The sequence below is a fragment of the Charadrius vociferus genome, unplaced genomic scaffold, assembly GCF_000708025.1.
Source record: "Charadrius vociferus isolate BGI_N301 unplaced genomic scaffold, ASM70802v2 scaffold385, whole genome shotgun sequence".
Lineage (NCBI taxonomy): Eukaryota > Metazoa > Chordata > Aves > Charadriiformes > Charadriidae > Charadrius > Charadrius vociferus.
In genome coordinates this window covers 6,967,166-6,987,466 of record NW_009648925.1, presented here as the reverse complement: position 1 = coordinate 6,987,466, position 20,301 = coordinate 6,967,166, and the positions used below count along the sequence as shown (strand labels likewise).

The following is a 20,301-nucleotide window of genomic DNA, read 5'->3' as shown; positions in this document are numbered from 1 at the left end:
ACTGGGATTTTTCTCTTCATACTTCAGCTGTGACATGAGGCCCATACTGCCTCCTTTTAGTGATTCTACTACTTAGCACAATATCTCACTGTCAGCAAATTTTCATTAAGACTGCCTAAATTTTCCTTTGCTCAGCTTGGTTTTAATAACCTGCTCTGTCAATTCCCTCTCCAACAGTTAGGTCTGCACTTCCCAGTTTTTCTAATCTTTTCTTACAGATGCTTAGAATAATAATAATACTCATTTGAACATTTTTCCCCATTTAGATATATTTACTGCCTGGAAACCTTATCTAGGCAGAGTTTGCGGATGTGGGACATTTTTCCAGAATTCCTAGCTGTTCCATACATATGTGTGTGCAAAAATGGTCCAGACCAGCCTGTGTTTCACAATTACCTCCTGATTTTATCTATTTGTGGACTGTAAATCTCAGCTTGAAATTTAGGAGTCCCGTTCATCACGCATAATCTCCCATATGTAGTCTACCATTGTGTTGAACCTCCTACTTGAGTAAATAATCCAGCTCAGACACAGCAGAATTTCTCAGCTATGGGGTGGACCTCAAAGGTAAATATCAGAGGTCCTTAAGGCAGGGCTCTAGAAGAACGCATTCTGTTGGCAACAAGGAAACATGACCATTTGCAGGGAGGAAAAAGGGATGCAAGTTATGAAACTAATTTGGAGGGGGGAACTGAAAAGTATAGCATCTAGAAAAGACTGAGGCAAATATTATTCACATCAGCCTCTACTCCTCTGCTTTTGGTATTCTCAGCAATAAAACTATTTACTAATTCATCTGTTTCATCACCCTATTTGTCATTCCCATTTTCCTTCTCTACTGATTTGATTCAAGCAAACAGCAGCATCTGAAGCGTGTGGGGAGAAATTAGAGCATCCATCTTTAAAGTGAACTGTTTTTCTTTTTAAGCAACTTCTATGCCCTACCCAGGCTTTGGAAGTTCTCTGCTGGATAATGTAAAATGACACTAACTGGACTATTTATATCACTGCAAAGTGACTACATGATGGGATAATTACCAGTGCTATATCTGCTGGAGTGAGGGATAACACCGTAACACATTTTTGTGTTAAGCAACACAAACAACAATGCCTGCAGGTTAAACAGTACCTGAGCAACTGATAGGCCTCCTGCACTGTTGTTTCCAGGAGGCAATATCTACCGGCTTCATTCATGCGTGAGGCACAGCTGTAATGCTGGTTTTATTATGTCTTGAAATACTTGCCCTCTATGCAGGTAAATGTTTTTTGCAAGCAAGCTTGCTTTGGGCAAGTATCGGTACTCAAGACATTTTGCGAATAAGTAAGGTTGTGTAGATTTGCAGATCATGACCCTTGGATGAAAAAGTCCAAGTGCTTGGCCAGTCAGTCTCACACTGTTACTCCTGGATGGAGTCCAATAGCTTGTGCTGTGTACCAGCTTACATATTACTTCAAAAAACACAGCTAGTCTTGACCTGAAGCCAGAGAAGTGTGTGTGATCCATTTAGCCCACATCTAGGTAGAAAGATTACGGCTTCTCTGATGAGAGCCTTGGCTTCTTTTAAGTATTAGCACAGCCACAGCCTCAGAGAACAAGAACCTGTTATGTTCTGATTCAATGTATTTCAATGGTTAATCACACTCATTAAAAATGTTTAATTTGAATTTGCTCAATTTAAATTTCCATAAATTGTCTGTTATGCCTTTCTCTGCAAGATTAAAGGACCATTTTGTATATGCTATTTTCTCCCCAGGGAGGTTACTAATACACTAATCATGGCAGTCTCAAATCTTCTTTGAGATAAGATCAAATTTGCTCCCCGTAAATATTTTTCTCCATCCCTTGAGCTATGTTTGTGTCTCCTCCCTGCACACCCTGTAGTTTTTCAACATCCTCTTTCAAATGTCAACACCAGAACTGGACATGCCATTCCAGTATGCAGGAAACATGCCAGCAGCAGGTGAGCAGTGCCAGACGGGGAACTAAAATCATTGCAGTGCTTGCCTGCTTGTGCATCCAAGGAATGAGTATGTCGATCCATTATATCACCCTTGAAAAGTATGTTGAGTTGTTTCTTTGTTATGAACTATATATATGATTCACTGGTTACTAGGGTTTGGTTCCTCACTTCTTATCTTTAGATCAGTAATACTGCATTTCACTTAGCTAAAATGCATCTTTTTTTGGATGGACCAAACTTTCAAAGCAAAGTCTGTAACTGTCCTTGTTGACCTTTGTTCATCATGTCACCCCCTCTGATGAGGAGCAATTCTATATTTAACTCCAGCTCACTTATGGGATACCCCATAGGAAAGTGGACTAGGAACTGTACTACTCAGGCTTGTAATTCCCTGGTTCTAATGCAGAGCTGTTTCGTGTTTCAAAAAAAAGACAAGAAAAGTCCTGTTTAACCTTGGTAAAGAATAGCATTATGATTGTGAGAAGAAACTGGAGAGTGACGTGTAGGGGAAACATTCTGGTAATGTTCCCATGCTGTCAGCTAGTGTGAAATATGCCACCTCCATGACTAGAATTTATCCTGTCTGCAGTCTGCAGCTGCTTTGTGTTAGTAGAGATTCCTGCCACCAATTTATCTGGATTCCATAAGCAAGACCATCCAAGGTAAGACAAACTTTGGGCTCAAGTCTGTTAGGTATCCATCAGGACTTTGCCTTGCATATTATCTTGGTACAGTCCAATGAGTTCTGACACAACAGTTCATTATCTGAGAAACAGAACAAGTTTTCACAAAGTAGAAGACAAACATGTATGTCAAGGCTGCACATGAAGACAGCCCTGAAAACCCTCTAGTGGTATATAATAACATAAAGATTAAAATGCTGTCTGTTGCATAGAATCCATGGATTGCAGAGTGTTATCTTCTTGAATAAAGCTGCTGCCAAAAAGGCAGTGTCTTGCTGACTGTATTATGCAGAGAATAGGTGTCAATTTTTAAGAGTTATTTAATAGAAGTTGAGAACAATAAGAAAAACATCTAAAGAATACAACTTTCTAGGTAATTTACTCTCACATTGTATTTGAAAGTGCTGCTGTCATACAGGACACGTCATATTACTGTAGCTGTCTTAAGTAGCCACTCAGAAGGTGGATTTCCAGGTGGCGTGAGGATCACTGAGGCAGTAAATGGAAATAATTGTTGGTCATCTGTTCTGACGTAAAGACTATCAGGGCTCTGCTGAGAAACCATCAGGGACAGGTTCAGAACAAAGAAAAGGAAGTACTGCTTTGTTAAATATACTGTTGGGCTTTGTAGCTTGTTGCTTCAGCATGTCTGAAACACAATTATGTGAATTCAAAACATTACCCTATAAGTTAATGGAAGAAAAATGCTTACAGTCTGAGAACACAACGACCTTCCTCTGATATAGGAAACCCTGAATCATCAATGTTTGGAGTATATTCTAGAGAAAGTACCCCATAAGCTGCCTCTGTTCTTGTATTCTCTCCTTATGTATCTGCAATTGGTAAAGAATGGGAGATGAGGTACTAGGTTACATGGACCTTTTTTCTGACCCAGTAAAGCTCTTTTATATTTTGCTTACCTTCTTACAGAGCTACACACATTCTGTATGATACAGGAGTCAGCGTCTAACGGCTTCTGCAGTTTATTGGGATATCAGTATGAGGAAGGTGAGAGAGATTTGTTGCCCTGAGTCAACTAGAGACAAAAATAGCTGAAAGAAAAGCTCACTACACAGGGAACCAGAGTTAGTATTCACTGGTGGGAAGCAGCTGCTCTAGTAGCAAATCAGGGCTAGACGGAGTGAAGAGGTCGATAGCAGGGTGGCAACTGGAGAGCAGGGTAGAGAGGTGCTGCCCAACAGTGTACTTAGTTGCCCCTACAACAGACCAGAGAGTGCGAGCTGTGCCGGGTGTCTCCCATCTCTCAATGGGAATCACGCGATGCTGAGATCTGACTGAGAAGCCTTCACCACACTGACCAGGGTACGCAGGGAGGCAGAAGGAGGGTGGAGGAAATTGCACCCCGTCTAAGCATCCTGCTCTTCCAGAAAATCAGTCTTACGTAGAATAGACATATACAGAAATATGAACCTGCTCTTCTAATTCAGAGTATCCTGTTCTGCAAGAACAGCTATTTTTAGGTGCTCTACACTAAACATCACTGCATTTTCACAGTGCAGTTTTTCATCCTTCAAACTTTTCTCCATACTTCGTCTTTGGCTTGAAATGTATTCTGAAACCCAAATGAAATACACTTTATTTTGCACCCCTCTAGCCAAATCAGAGGATTGACTGAAAAACTTCCTTAGAAAAGCTTCTCCCCAGCTGTAGCTATTTACTAAATAGAAGAGGATTAGCTTCTTAGTGGAAGCCGGCATGAAAGTTAACTACATCTAGTTGCTGTGTTAGATTGCAAACCCTAGGTGACTGGTAGGATTCACGATTTTTGGATAATAGCAGTATTTTTGGGAATGAAATCCAGGTGTGCAGAAATTGAGTCAATATCAAGAATCGAGGTATGCTGGGAGTTCTGAGTCATTGATAAAAAGCTTCTGGTCATTGAAGCCTAAAATAGCTTTGGTAGAATATGGGTTTAGGCTGAAATGAGTTTGAGGGACTTAATGACAAAGTGCTATTGTCAGTCTTAGTAGCAATGCATAAATAAAGTCTTTGTTATTGACCTTACTAGGCAATAAGTATAGGCTTTTTGAGATACCTCAACGGCATAGGTCTGCCTCTCGAAGGCATCTCTTCAATTTTCTGTTAGGTCTAAAGGATCCAACTGTGTATCTCTATTTCTTACCATGAAGCAGTTACTGATAGGAAGGCTGCTTCTGAAGATAGGGTTCAACTCTGACTTAAAAACTCTAATCAAACCAGGGGTCTTCAGGCGGATTCTGTTCTCAGTTATCTCTGTAGAAATTGAGTAGCTTTATCAAAACCAGCTGATAATATAAGAGCCGAGCAGTGGGCAGCGTATACTCTATCTAACTGTGTCTTCTAAATAACCTTCCTTGTACTGCTACTAAATCACTATATTCCTTTTCAAAGAGTATCTGAAGTCACTTCCCTGTAGAACCAAAAGACTATCAAAATTTAGAGCATTCTTCTGTTTTCTATTTTATTCAGTCCTGCACTTAATTAAAATAAGATCGGAAAAATAACCTAAATATTCAAAAATAAATAAAACTAATTTTGTGAACATTGAACCTTCACTCGCAGTTCACAGACTGAAGGGGTGGGAGAAGAAAATTGTTCTTCCTCTTATTGTACACTTTAAGGGTGATGTCTTTGCTTTGCAAAGTGCTTGGGCCAGGGATGGTGGTAGAACAAATTCTATTTTCTGTTCCTAATCTTCTTGTCTGTGACTAACTCCAAATTTTACCCTCCTTACCTGCCTGTGATAATTTCTAGCTGCCATATGAACAGGATTACTTATTCTAAGTATTATAGATCCAGCAGTCAATTCCCAGATCTCTGGATAGTCTGAGTCAGTGAACTATATTGTATATGTCCTTTTAACATTAATAGGCAACTTAAATTTTGTTGGCTTTTTAATATGTATTTTAAAAAAATCATTGACTTTCCAGGAATTTTGATCCAAAGTAATTACACTTACGAAATCCATACCTTTTTCTTATCTGTTTCAATTTCTTGCCATTACCTAAAGCTGCTGCTGTCCACAGAAAATGTAAGCAAAACTGTGTGCTTCTTGAGAGAGAATCCACAGCTTACATCCAATGCAAGACCTTGTGCAAGAGGTGAAAATATATTAAAAGTTATTTCTTCAGTCCTCTAAGAGATTATATGTTTGTTGTGTAGAACTTTCAAACTTTTCCCCTTGATCTGGATATTCCTGTGAGGTAACTAACTTTGGACAGGCCCATAATAGTAAAACATTGTCAGTAAGTCTTTCTTTTCAAATGAGCAGAAAAACTTGTTTAAAGCACCTTCCATATTTGAAAGCATTTTCCCCTTCATAAACCTTGAAGTGCTACAGCAAGGCTGGAGCTGTCTGCATACAGAAGCCTGCCTGTCACTTATGGAAAACTCGAATTTCATATATCAAGGGCTTGTGTGAAAATTGCTTTGAGTCTTAATTGCCCAAATGATTCAGCTTCATAAGAGCCTCTCTTATGTACTCAAGTATGTCTTATAGCACGCTGAGTGCCAAGCTCCAATAGAGAGACAGCTGTGCTCTGCTCCCAGATGTTTGAAAAAGATAATTCTTGCCCATCATTTCAGTCCTCCTCCTAAAATTCTGAGAAATTTGTGTAATGTAGTCATTAATTCACAATAGCATATTTCTTCTTTTTTCTGTTAAAAAAGTACTCTCCCGGGAATGTATGCGAGTTTGCCTTGGCTTATAATTACAGTAGCACATTGTCAGATTAACTGCGCTGAGAAGATAAAACAAAAGCCATCAGTTCTGCAAAATTAAGACACTGCCAATATAATTTAGAAAGGATCAGATCCCTCTACTTTCAAAGATGCTGTTTGTTTGTTGTGTTTGAGGTCATTTTAATTCTCCAATTTACCTATTGCAACACAAATTGCTGTTGGAAACCTGACAAAAAATATACTCAGTCCTAAGTCTTGGATTGAAGCCTTTTCATAATTATTCTTCATTCAGATCTCAATTTTCAACATGTTCATGTATCAGATCCTCGACCAATTTCTATCACTTAGGTTTTTTTTAAGTCAAAGTAGCTATGTTGGATTAAGGGATCTGTGTTAATTTATACCAGCTGCCTGTGGGCTGAGCTGAAACCCTGGATCCGAACAACAAGAAAACAGCCTCTTACAGCGAGATCCTGCTTGGACTTTGCCTATCAGTGTGCAGGTGCAGAGGATTTCAAGGAGAGGTTTTCTGTGCTGTATGGCGATAAAATATTTGTGAGATCCACGGCTTGATCTTCATAGTGAGTGACTACCATCAATTGCTGCTGCTATCTGACTCAGCTGTCAGAAGAGATTTCTCTCAGACTGTGTTGTAACTGAGTTTCAACAACCACAGATAGGTGCTGGGTTAATTCAGCTTGTCTTTGTGGCCAGGCTGCTCTCGAATCACAAGTATATAGCTGTATTTATACAGTGCAGGTGCTTGGCAATATGAGTTCACTTTCCATGGTTCCCAAGGTACCATGGCAGAGCTCATCTGCCTTCCCAGGTCCATGTGTTTGTGAGTTCACCCACCAACACAGCATTTCCAGCTCACAGGTTGCTCTGGTTTTACAGCATCTGATCCAGCTGCTGTTGCGAGTTATGGACTCTGCCCAGCATCTCTAGCCTCCTTCAGCTGTCATTAAAGTTATTGCAAAGTCCATTTTTGCTGGTTCAATCAGAGGCGATAGCTAATGGCCCTCGCAAGCTGGTGGCGGATGTTGATGTGGAGGTTATTGAGGCTGCGCTCAGATCTGAGAGCCATGAGGCAGCGGAGCTCCTTGTAGTAATGGTGGGACGAAGCAGCTGCTCTGAAACAAAGCCACAGCCACAAAAAGCTGCTCAAGTCTGGGGCGGCTGCAGCAACTCTAGACACTTCTTTTAATGAAGTTAATTGCAGCATTTGCTTGTATCTCTGTCAAATGAACCATCCAAAATAAGGACATACACACCTGGGGATACAAATTGTCCCTGATCTTGTTCTCACTGGTGTTAATGGGTACAGTGATGCAAAACTTATCTTTCTCTATACAGGCTTACAAAAAGACCTTAAGAAATATGATTTGTATTGCTATCTTGTCCTCTTAACTAGAATATTAAATTCTGTGGTTTGCAAGGTTTTGCCAGCGAGGTGCTGTGCAGTCAGGGTATGTCACTCACAGTAAACGTGTGTGAGAGAGTGCTGTTCCACTCACCATCAGCAAGAACTTAGAAAACACCGGCAGAAACATACAGGCAGAGACTGGCCTTCTCCCAAAGTATGGAGATCTTTTTATTTCTGCTTTTTTACATTCAGGTGTTGCCTGTAGGTAGAAATACTATTTGGATTAGACTAGTTTAGCAGCCACAGCAGCCACAGACATGACAACAGAATGGGCATGTAAATGTTCTGCATCCCAGCAGCTGTGCATACCCTTCTGGAGCAGAAGGTTATGTATCTCTGGAGGAATTACTTTATTTTACTCCTATCAGGAATTTCACCAGCTAAGCTATACTGCTGTTAAAAAAAACCACCACAACACTCCCCACTTTAATAAAGTCCCAGGGCAAATCAAGGCACGCTCAAAGGCCTTGCTTGTAGGATTAATGGAGACTCTCTTTCCCGCTTTCCCAGTTCATTGTAAAATATGTTGTCTTTTTGGATGGGAATGCCAACTTGACCAAATCACCCTGGATAACTCACCTTACAGACTTCTTGATCTGAGTGCTTGCTTTTGTCCTTAATTTCACAGAATCATACAATCAAAGAATACAAGGCCGGAAGGGACCTCAAGGATCATCTGGTACAACCTTTCCTGGCTAAAACACGGTCAGCGCCCTTGCCTGCTGAATCTTAAAAGTGTCCAATGTTGGGGAATCCACCACGTCCCTGGAGAGATTACTCCAATGGCTGATTGTTGTTAATGTGAAAAATTTTGTTCTTGTGTCCAATCAGAATCTCCCCAGGAGTAACTTGTACCCATTACCACTCGTCTTTTCCATGTGACTCCTTGTAAAAAGGGGGTCTCTATCTTCTCTGCAGCCGCCTTTTAAATGCTGTAACATGGTGATAAGATCTCCCCTAAGCCTTCCTTTCTCAAGGCTGAATAAATCCAATTCTCTCAGCCTTTCCTCACATGGCAGGCTTCCCAGTCCTTTGATCATCTTGGTGGCCCTTCTCTGAACCATCTCCAGCCTGTCCACATCTTTTGTTGTACAGCGGAGAACAAAACTGAACACAGTATTCCAGGTGTAGCCCAACAAGCATTGAGTAGAGTGGGATAATAACTTTATCTCTGCTGGTGATGCCCTTGTTGATGCAACCCAGCATCCTGTTGGCTTTCTTTGTCTCTGCAGCACACTGTTTGCTCATATTGAGCTTGTTGTCCACCGGGAACCCCAGGTCCCTTTCCACAGAGCTGCTCTCCATCCAAGTAGATCCCAGTGTGTGCTGCACTCCTGGATTATGTTTTCCCAGGTGCAAGTCCTTGCACTTGTCCTTGTTGACCTCCATAAGATTCTTGTTAGCTCACTCTTCCAGCCTATCCAGGTCTTCCTGCAGGGTGGCTCTCCCTTCTGAAGCGTCGACATCCTCACTCAGTTTGGTATCATCAGCAAACTCTACCACGGTACACTTGATCTCATCATCCAGACAACTTACGGAGATATTAAACAGCATTGGGCCCAGTATTGAACGCTGGGGGACCTCACTTGTGACAGGTTGCCAGTTTGAAAAGAGTTGTTTACCACCACCCTCTGGGTGAGGCCTGTCAGCCAGTTCCTCACCCACTGCACAGACCACTTGTCTAGACTAACCCATCAGTTTCTCTGGGAGGAGGCTGTGGGGAACAGCCTTGGAGAAACCCTGGTAGACAATGTCCACTGCTCGTCCCACATCAACTGAGCAGGTTACTTTGTCGTCAAAGATGTATTAACAGACTTCCTCCATTCTAGTGTCCTTAACTGGAAGGACATGGGAAATCACAACAATCCCAATTTGCCTGAAGGTCAGCTGACCTTATGGACTCAAGTGTTTATCAGCTGATCCCTTTAGAGAGTTGTTCACCTTGGCAAGGGGCCTTATCTCCTGAGCTCTGCAGTACTAACAATGCATATTAACAGCTTTCAACTAATAGTGGATATTTCATATGGGAAATACTTTTAATATGAGTGCTGGCTCCTTGTTACTCCAGAAACTGCTAGAAAAATAAGACAACACTAACTATTTCATCGTTAATTTGCTGCAAATGGGTATTTCAAATACTCATTGTTTTCTTTATAATTCTCATCATTTTTATTCTGATGGGCTTTGCTAAGCAAGTAAACCGTGATGGGCAAATATAACTGTTCTTTTGGTGAAGTTTATTTTTTCTGCTCCTTAACTCATAGAAGGCTTGTGGTGCTTCTATATTGCCTGTAAGATATTGTACAGCTGAAGGGAGCCTCCTAAAAAAATATTTTCTACCTGCAATGGGACAAAATATTCATGGCAATGTGCTGTAGGGACAGAGAACTAAATTTGTGTTTTATTGAAAAGGGATACTTGTTGAGTATGTGTCATGATGATCATGACAGAGACCCGCAGGAAGTAATTTTTATTTTTTATAAGCCACTGCATGCTTATACCAGTACGCCTCTTGTGTATTAAGTGTTCCTGGCCAGCTAAGGATGTGCGAGAGGCATCAGTCTCAGCTGGAAGCTTTTAGTTGCTTAGCTAGCTCTGGAGACGCTTCTGCTTTTAGCTGTAACAGTCACAGTTTCAGTTCATGTTATGACCAATGGCTCTTAAGGTACCAGCATGTATACTACAGAAGTCTTCACCTTTGTGGAAAAGAGTAGAGCACCAAACCTGTTATTGTTAGAATTCATTGAGCTTTGCCTGAGATATGGGATATTTTTGGTTTAGTTGCAGAATCCAAAGGGTTTTCTGGTTTTCTTCAGAACCAAATTTATTTAGTAAAGCCAAAGTCAACTTTGACCATGCCAACTAAAATGAAATGAACATCCCACAAACTGACTACTAGCAACAGAATGTACCATGACCCAACTGCATCCTTACGCAGCCTTGCACTGATAGATGATACTGTAATTTTCTGCAGCTTTCTGGAAGAATATTGGCTGAGAGTTTAAGGAATATTAGCTGAGAGTTAAGACTGAAAAAATACAGTCTGCAACTTACATTCACAACAACAAGGTGGAGAAGACAATGTTAGAAAATGTTGGAAGACCGTTAGCAAATAAAAAATAAGGATATGTTGTTGCAGATAGTCTGGAGAGTGACTAGGGGGATACATGTTAAATATACAGTTTTAAGAAACTGTATAGCATTTTCTCAGGGGTTTAATTTTCCATAATAACACCAATAAAACAAGACAGAGCCCTTGGAAAGTGTGAACTCCTGCCCAGACTCAGAGCTGGGCAATGAATGATTATATATATTTTCCCAGCTCCGCCTTAACCCAATGCATGTAGAGAGAGGGGGCAAGACCAGGGAAGACACTGCACAAGAAAAATGATTATTAGATAAAATAACACAAACACATTCCGTGAATGTTACCATAGAGGGAAGATGAAACAAAAATATTACTTTGCCTTTGTGCAATGTTAACAAATTTTACTATACAGCACAGAACTTCCAGAAAATAAATATTTTTTGTTAGTAATGACTTCTTGTTTGCTGTTTGATTAAAAATGTTTTTTCCTCAGGCTCATTATTTACTCTATATTGCAGAGAGGAGTCAATTACGAGGAACTGAGATTAATGTTTTTTAAAACCAATCCAATTTTGGCCAAGAAATTGGTTTATAGAAAAGGCATTGTTTGGTCCATTTTAGAACAATACTCCGGTAATACTTTCTTTTAAATCTTCAGTGTCATCCTGCTTTGGGTAGAGAGGCTGACCTCCTTTGGAATGTGACCTTCACTCACAACTACACCATTACCTTCCTTACTGAAAAGGGATTTTACAAAAATGATCTGTCAAGTTGTAAGCTTTTTTGTATGGATCTCCCCCCCCAAAAAACAAACCAACAACAATCCTCTCCCTCCCCTGAAGACTGGATCTATGAAAAGGTCAGCCAGCAACTAACGTGAAACTTCCTGATCCTACAGCAAGAGAGGACAAAATAGACTGGAGGGCTGGGGCAAAATTAAAAAATTGGGACAGGCTTTCAAAGTCCATGTAACTTATATCTCCAAGTGGAACAGCGAGTAAGCTGACTTGGTGGGTCAGATAAGGCTTAAAGTAATCTGATCCTGAACTATTTGCTCTTCTCCTTGGGCCTGTAATTCATTTTTCATTGCAGTCAGTGAAGCTGCAGAGATAAAAGAGCTGCTTAAACTTAAACACAGATGCCAGATGTTTTTTGGGGGGAAGAAGGGGAGAGAGGCATTGAATGCAAAGACTAATAAAAAGAATTCTTTGGGGGCAGGGCACAAGTCTTTATGACTAATTCTTGTGGATTAACTTTTGGCAAGTGTTCAGCACCTTGCTGTTCAGGGGAATAAGCTTGTTCCTGATTCTGCGCTGTGCCTTTCATTTTTCATTCTGCTTTCTTACGTCCCAGTGTCAGAAGCATCACTTATGTCATGCAAGAAGAAAGACTGAGAGAGTCCTGAGCTCCCTTCATGGAACAGCGGTCTTTATCCCTTTACCAGAAAACTAAGAGATGTAATAATCTTTCTGATTCTTCGACTTCTGTTCTGGTAGGTAAGTTGTGCTGCTGCTGAACAGAGGGGAATGGAGATATTTCAGCTCTATAGAATTTCTGCGCACAAGGCTGTATTTATGCATAACATTACAGGAATATTAGAAAAGGTATGGAGAGCCCTGAGGGTCACACATGCATTTATGAAACAAAAATTTATGAATGGAGAGGAAAGCAGAAATTGACAGTAAAGAACGGCAGAAAGTGTAATTTAATTGAAATACAATATAAAATCTTATTTGAGTTAAATATGACTTACAGCGGGCTTTATTAAAATGCTATTGATCACTCCATTAGGTGTTAGAATGAATAAAGATGATTGTTCCCAGTAACCAAGAATATGGTGTTGAGTTGCATTTTATCAGCATATCCATATGTCACATTGAGAAGGGCTTTCAAGTGAATCTGTTAGTAATCCCTCAGGGACATTAAATTCTTTCTTTCCAAGATACTGGAAAGTGAGTGACCACTCAGGTCTTCCTGGTCATTAACCAAATATCAGAAATTAGGAAACCTCTCTACGTGTAGTCCTAACAAGACTGGCTGCAAAAGGTTTACGTGTTACACCTTTCTTTTTTTTTTTAAAGCTGAAATAGAAATGTTAATCAAAATCTTTGCTGGGAAGCAGGTTCATTACTGCAAGGTCTGGACCCTTTTCTTTCTCAGTGTAGTCAAAATATCCTGTACTGAGGCTTTAAGTTCAGCACTGGTAATAGAAGAGGTGTGAAGCAAGTCATGTGTATGTTTAAGATGCTGCTATGTGGTGGCACATATTGTTGAAAACTCTTATTTTCATGCACTTCCCTTTATTTGGTACTTTTTTCCTTTACTCAGCTCTTTGTTTCTGCTGTAAGCTTGTCAACTACTGGTCATCCGTAAAGGATGAATTTGGTCCTGACACACTTTCATTATTTCTTGGTAAACAGCCTATGGTCAGTCTCTGTGGAACTGTATGCCATGCAGTGACATTAGTAAAAGTAAAAGCCATCACAGGTTTGAGTTGCTGAAGCACCTCCAATAGCACTGTATCCCATTGTCAGATGTGGTATGAAATCAAGGTCAGATTTCTACAATGTGCTGGCTAACAGTGGAGGATCCAGTGTGTAGTCTTCAGGAGTCTTACCTCTCTGCTTGTCATCACAGCAAGGACATTGCTAATGAAACTTTTGGCTATTGCTGGCCTCCAAACAGTCCTACACATCAAAGTCCTATGGCACATGAACGGCCCATTGGAAGAGCTGTTCTTGTCACAGCTTCTCCACTTATGGAGTGGAGAACTGAGTTGATTCACAGTCCCTCTGGTACACTCCAGGTTTTCACCATTTTGAGGCATCTTTTTTACCCAATAACATATCACTTAAAGACCTACTGGTTTGGGTTTTTTTTCCACTGATAGCAATGATCTTTGAAAAAAGGGGTGGCAGTGAAAGATTACAATGTGTATTATACTAGGCATAGCCTCTGAATATTCTTTAACTAGAGATATGTTAAGATAAAAGAGAAATTTTATGGAAAGCATGAAGAACAAAGAAGTATTCACGTTTGGTAGCAGTTGGGTTGAAGGCGGATCATCCATCAGTACATATCCATTAGATGTTTTTAAGCCTGCCTAGAATTTCTAAGAATACCGCGCCTTAGATAATAGACCAGTGTACAGGTCCAAACTGGCATCCACAGGGTAATGTTCCTTCAGAGAGAATTACTGTTTGATTTCTTATTTGAAGTTTGACTCCTTCTTAGATCTATCAAAAGCTTCTCTTGCTTTTTTAATGCAAACACCAGCAGTATATCTTTTAGGGTTTGCATGTTGTATTAAGAAAAATTCTAGCTACTATTCCTTTTTGATCTACATTCTTATGAAAACAACATAATTGGCAATTCTAAAAGTTCATGGTATTTTAAAAGAGAACAAAAATGAGAACAGTCTTTTAAATGCTGAAAATGACAACTTTAATTATAAAGTTATTTATTTCTTTGTATTTTAGCTCCCCCCCTGCCCCGATTCAAAATATAGTAGATTTACACTAGCAATGTATTAATAGCTTTGGTAAATACAAACTTTATAGTCAGCTTTAACATAGAATCAGCAGCAAGCTTTGAATGCTCTGTATTCTCTATTCTTGTAATAGCAATTCTGCAATTCAAATAGACTTCAATACAATGTATCAGATACTTTCCATCATATATACAGTTTGAAACAACAGAAAAATGGTGTGAAGGCAAGAGGTAAGGCTGAAAAATCAGTGCTTATAAAGATTTCTACTTCAATTTAGTGTGTTTCTGACATGGATGGGAGTACATTTTTTTGCAGGAAGGATAAATATAGTAATTGAAAATCTTGTCCAGCTGAATTCAGTGGAATTTTATCTCAACCACACAGGGAACAGTTGCGTAGATTCCTTATTTCCAGTCACTGACAATATTACCGTCTTGAACTAGAGAAGAACCTCTACTATTATAAATGTTTCATTTCTTTGTAATATGGTTGGAATTTTTACTCACCACGTATGTTTTTCTTTGATATCGTTAGCTTCCTTTATTAACTACCTGTATTTCCAAACATCAAATGTGTGTTCATTGCTTGTTCAGGGGTTCTTTAGTTTTCTGTCTTATATGAACTGCTGCTGTGAAGCTTCTCCATTTTCGGAACACACAAAGCTCTCTTATGTGAAGAACTGAGAGATTTTAGAGAATGCAATAAACAGCTCTTATTACATTTAACACGAGTACTCTTTGGGTATGTATTTGCCAGCATTTTTTGATTGGACTGGCACATGCAAGGAATTCAAACGCCTCGTATAATTCAAAGAAACTTGTTGTCAGCAGTTACCTTCAGCAAATACACTTTGATTTCTCCAAACAGCAATATCTATTTTGTTTGATGTAAAACTGCTCTCCCTCTCTATTTGTATCTAATTACCTTCTCCCCCTCTGTATCTTTTCACTGATTTACATCTTGACTCAGCTTTTCCCGTATTCTGTGAGGAATCCTCGTAGGCTGTAGCTAGTGGTGCTATCCGACTTATTCTGCGGCTATAAATGTTTCAGCACCTTGTCTGCATTCCTTGCTAAAAGGGAACAGTCTTTTTTATTTTCCTGTCCTGGTGTTCCCCCAGTGATCCCCAGATTTGACTTAAGAAAAAAATTGATGTCAATGTTCTAAGGCATCATATGGTATTATTTTTAATAGTTCCCCAAAGTGATTTGGTCCTGTTCTAAAAAGAAAAAAAAAAACACAACAAGGTAATTATCTGGACTAGTGCCTGATTAAATACTCCTCGGGACTGTATTAATGTGCAGTGGCACATTGGACCTCAGGAAAACCTGGAATGATAGAGGCCAAGCCCCAGAAACAAATGCGTACCAATCCAGTAATGGGTAGCCAGACACACATTTGGGACAGACTGCTTTTGGACAAATTTACTCTGCTTATCTGTAATGCTGCTACAGAAGCTGACACTGGCAACAGTAATTTTTGTGTGGGGAGGACTGTACAGGGATCCTCCAAAAATTAGAAGAAATTCAGTTCCTGATGTTAAGGCGGAATGGTAGAATATTGAATCTGTGAAGCCTGTTTTCAGTGCCTGACAGGAAGAGATGGTTTAAAAGGACATTTATTTCCTTTTGCAAACAATGGCTCTTTTTCAGGGAGAGAATTTGAAAGCTCCATGCACCCACTCTCAAAGCTCATCAATGTAATCTGAATTATGTTTAACTCTTGTCATTTCCACATATCCTTAAAAAATGTCTTGTGTTCCTGCAAGATCCTATTTACCCTCTCTCTTCCAACTCCAGCAAATAGTGGTGATTTTGATGCACAGTTTTCCTGTACATCTTTGAAAACGACTTACGCTTCTAAACATGGGCCAGTGGCTTTCTGTGCAAAGTGGGATTCAACAAGCTTTCGCAGGGCATTAAGGCATCAGGACAAAACTGAGTTGCTTGAGGGATCATCATGCTGCTCCCTTGTTTAGTGAATACTAGAGATTTATAGCAACAGATTTAACTAACTAGAGAGCTCGCAGTATTATTTTTAGACTTATTTTCTGTGAAAACATGGCATATGTGATCAGTCTATAAATCAGTCTCGGGTCAGGTTAGTCAGCTTTGATCAAATGCGACATAGGATTGGAAGTCCAAAGGTAAAACCCTTGTGAAAATTGGTTCTTGGCTGCCAGAGAGTATCTTCACTGATAGAAATAAATAAATAAATACATAAATAAATGGCCAATCCTTTGCCATAGGGAAGGCAGTGGGGATCCAACTGGGAGCCTGGGGGACTGCGGACAAGAATGGCAGTCATGGTTGGGGAGAAGGAGCACCAGAGAGCTGCAGAACAACAGGCCACAGCAGTGGAGGGACCTGGGATAAAAGTATGTGGGACAAAAAGAAACTGTTTCCTTAATTCTCTGTTCAGGAAGCAAATTTTAAAAATTATTCCTTGATGAAAAGCTGTGGCTGCTACCCGAGTTGTCTCGACATTGTACATAATGTTTGTTTTAGCACAGCGTGTTGCTTGCAGAAGGATGTTTTGCTAATTAGTCCTGAAAGTCATAGGAAGTTTGTAATGCACTCTTTTTACAACTCAATTGAATGACTCAAGACAGTAGAGTTATTGTACAAGTAAAAAATAGCAGGATCAAGCTGTTAGAGTCTGCCAGTCATCAGCTGTCATGAGCTTTTATCATTACAAAGCAAAATTTGTCCTGAAATAAATAAACAGAAAATCTCCACAAACCATCTCTTCTGTCTGTTCAGCATGCTTGAGTCATTTCTAAATACACAAAGCCCTGGAACCCAAAAGGACCCTGTAAAAAAAGAAACTAACTGAAACCATAGCTCTTGCCAGAGTCACTGCTCTGCAAATATTCTAAGTGGCTCATTACCGACAGGGAAGCTGTTGCTGTACGCTTGGACTGTTTGTCAGCCTAGATGAATAGGGGAAATGGGATAAAGAGATTTAATTAAGCTACTAAGAAGGAAAATAGTCAAAGTCTACTAGTTGCATTAAGTTCGGAGTTTTGGGAAGCAATGACATGAAGTCTGTTCTGGTCTTGACTGAACTGGTAAGAATTGGCTGAGCTCCACTGAACTCATGTTGTACCACCAGAAAATCTGGCCTCTATAGTTCCAGTGTGGACAGTTAGTCTGTCTCACTCCTCCTCATAATTAAAAAACTCACACACACCCCAAAAGAGACACTAATTCAGGTTCTTTTGTGTATCAGGTATGAGATAGTTGTCTAATTATAATCAACAGGCTCAAGTTGCAAAAACCAGAATTTCATGACTGGGGAGGGAGACAGGAATTTACTCCCCATGTCCCTCACACCTCTCTCTGAAGTCAATTTTCTTTAACATCCAGACTTACATTACATGGTTCTGAGTATATGAAGGGGGACAAAAAGCTGGCAGTCCTCTAAAGGTCCTGTTAGCACTGGAAGAAAGTTTTTTGGTGTTCCCCTGCCTTGTGTGGGAGATGAAGCAGAGCTCAAGTCACCCCATTTACCCTCTCCTCAGAGTAAATATTTACATTTTTATTGAACTGGAGGGTCAGGGGTCTTCAGTTTTACAAACTCAGTCTTACAGCTAAGATTAGTGAATTTCTCTAACGCTTGTCCTAGAAAAATAAAACCAGGTTCCTTTTCCAAAAGTAGTAAAAAATTAAAATAGTGATATATCTTAGAAGGAAACAGTGAGGTGGATGATATCAAAACATTTGAGCTTTGATAGTGCTGGGTTTTGTGCATTTTATACTGCAATAGCCACAGAATACAATGTGTTTGTGCAATGGTATGTTACAAAAAAATATCTTAAGCATTTGGTAAATTTGGCACGATTTTGATATTCTTTGGTTAAAATGCAAACACGCGGGGATTTAAGATTCAAAATCAAAGCTATAAGGATTCTAAGAATAAGTCAGAGTCCATTTCCTTCAGGTACTGAGAAAAGACTGAGATTGTGATTGAAAAGACAAAAATATCCCATTTCTACACTTGGGTCCTCAGAGTCTTTTCTTTTTCAGATCTGTCTTCTCTTCCAGCACTTTTGTGGCCAATGTCAATAATGAATACTGGAGTCCAGGAGCTTTTCAGTCTTTGGTGGCAAGAAGTGAGCACAACTGATCAGCAACAACATCTTGAAAGCACAGTAGTAGATGACTTTATATATATGTACACACATATATAGATCAAAACGCAGGAAAAAACATATTGAGTTGAGCAGAGCTCATCAGTGTCTTATTTGTTGTTGTGTATTTCTCCACCGCTATTTTCAGTAGTCCAGGGCACCATCGCAGCTGGGGATGAACAGGTGCAGAGAACAATTATCCTATTTCCAGAGCTAATTGTGGGTTTCAATTAGGAAGCCGACTTACTAGGGTAAAGAAACTCATCACCGTCGATTCTTAGGCGAGGAATAAGATCTTTTCATGTGACCTACCATGACTAATCTATTTATTTATTTATAATAAAGCATTGATGGTCGGTGTAATTCTCTTAACTAGCACAATGCAAATGCTATACAGAGGGAGACATCAATACAAGCCAGTGGGATGCAGATGAGCAAGCTTCTTTATAGTGGCAGTCTTATGGTTGCATTTGTAAAAGATTTATCAGTATCTGCACCAAAGCTGAATTCCTCTCCCTGCAAAAATCCAAAATCCTGCTGGCAGGTGTTCAAGAGAATTTTCCAATGCAAAATAAATAAATAAATACTCAGGCAAAAAAATCTTACTTGAAAAAAATCCAGCTGAGCTCCATTGTTTAAAAAGGCCTGTTCAAACCAAAATGCTTTATCTTTTAATATCTATCTATTCATACATGCATGCATGGAACCTACCAAGTAATTGGAATCATATTTGTAAGTCTACTATTATATACTACATTGTGAATTCCAACAATTTGCAGTTCTCAAGCTGCCATGCAGAGCAAGTTAGAAATAAATCCTTCATTCTTACATTTTCCATGTTTTCCAACAGTTTATTCCTGTGAAGTGTATTTCACTTTAATATATATAAAATTCAAAAAATTAAAAAAAAAAAGCCCAATCTAAATCCCCAAACAAACAAAAACTCCTCTGTGCCAATAAAATTGCACATTTAAGGGGAGGGGTCAGATATCTGGGCTACAAAGCTGTTTTTGTTCCAGCTACATCAGCTTTATCTAGTTTAATGTTTGTTCTGTGACCATTTGAAATTCAATTTCAGGTAGTTCTGTATCATATCAGCATAGGATGCATCATTAACTCTAAGAGGATGTTTTCCATTGGCATCTGCTATTTTCACCAAATGTCAAAGCTTGACATTTGCTATCTTTATCTGGTTTTGGTGTATCACTCATACTGAGATTTTGTTTCTTCTTATCTGATATTGATTTCAACTGTGACCAGCTGTGTTGCTAATAAAATCAACAGGCAAGTATCTGGCATTTAGTTCTTCACCGGTAGAGGAAAAGAAACAACTCAGTAGACAAAAAAAAAAGTAAAGAAATACTTTTCAATTAGGATGCTTGCCTGTATCCTCATATTATCCATCTCTTAGCACTTCTGTTGATGTAGCATTTCTGATTGATTCCCTCGGGGAAGTCTCCATGGAAATCCTTGCCTCTCAGATGAAATATTCCTTTTTGCTCTCATCCACTGCTTCCTGGAGAGCGGGGTCATTTTTCAAGGCGGCATCTGCACTTTCGGCAAACTCAGTCCCTTTTGCCTCGTTGGTGTGGTAGGTGCCCTTATGTCTGTACATGTACCTGACCATCACCACCAGCAGGCAAATGAGGACAAATACCACTGCAGCAATCACACCTAGAGGAAAGAGACCAGTTAATGTATTGTCAATAATAAAATGCAAGCAGTACCTCACAGCCAGACATCACAACTTGAATTACAGGATAGGGGAAAAGTCCATGTATCATAAGATGTTCACATGCTGCAGTGTTCAGAATCAGAACAGAGTCCGATAGTGAAAAAA

The 20,301-nt window shown here is 39.6% G+C and overlaps 1 protein-coding gene across 1 annotated transcript in view; it reads right to left on the bottom strand.

The window, feature by feature from the left end:
- Positions 1 to 19,415: 19,415 nt before the first annotated feature.
- GYPC (glycophorin C (Gerbich blood group)) overlaps positions 19,416 to 20,301 on the bottom strand; it is a 30,409-nt gene continuing 29,523 nt past the window's right edge. Inside the window, exon 3 of the mRNA XM_009887285.1 lies at positions 19,416 to 20,135. Coding sequence (XP_009885587.1) covers positions 19,939 to 20,135 — 197 coding nt within the window. The 3' untranslated portion in view covers positions 19,416 to 19,938. The remainder of the gene's footprint in view (positions 20,136 to 20,301) is intronic.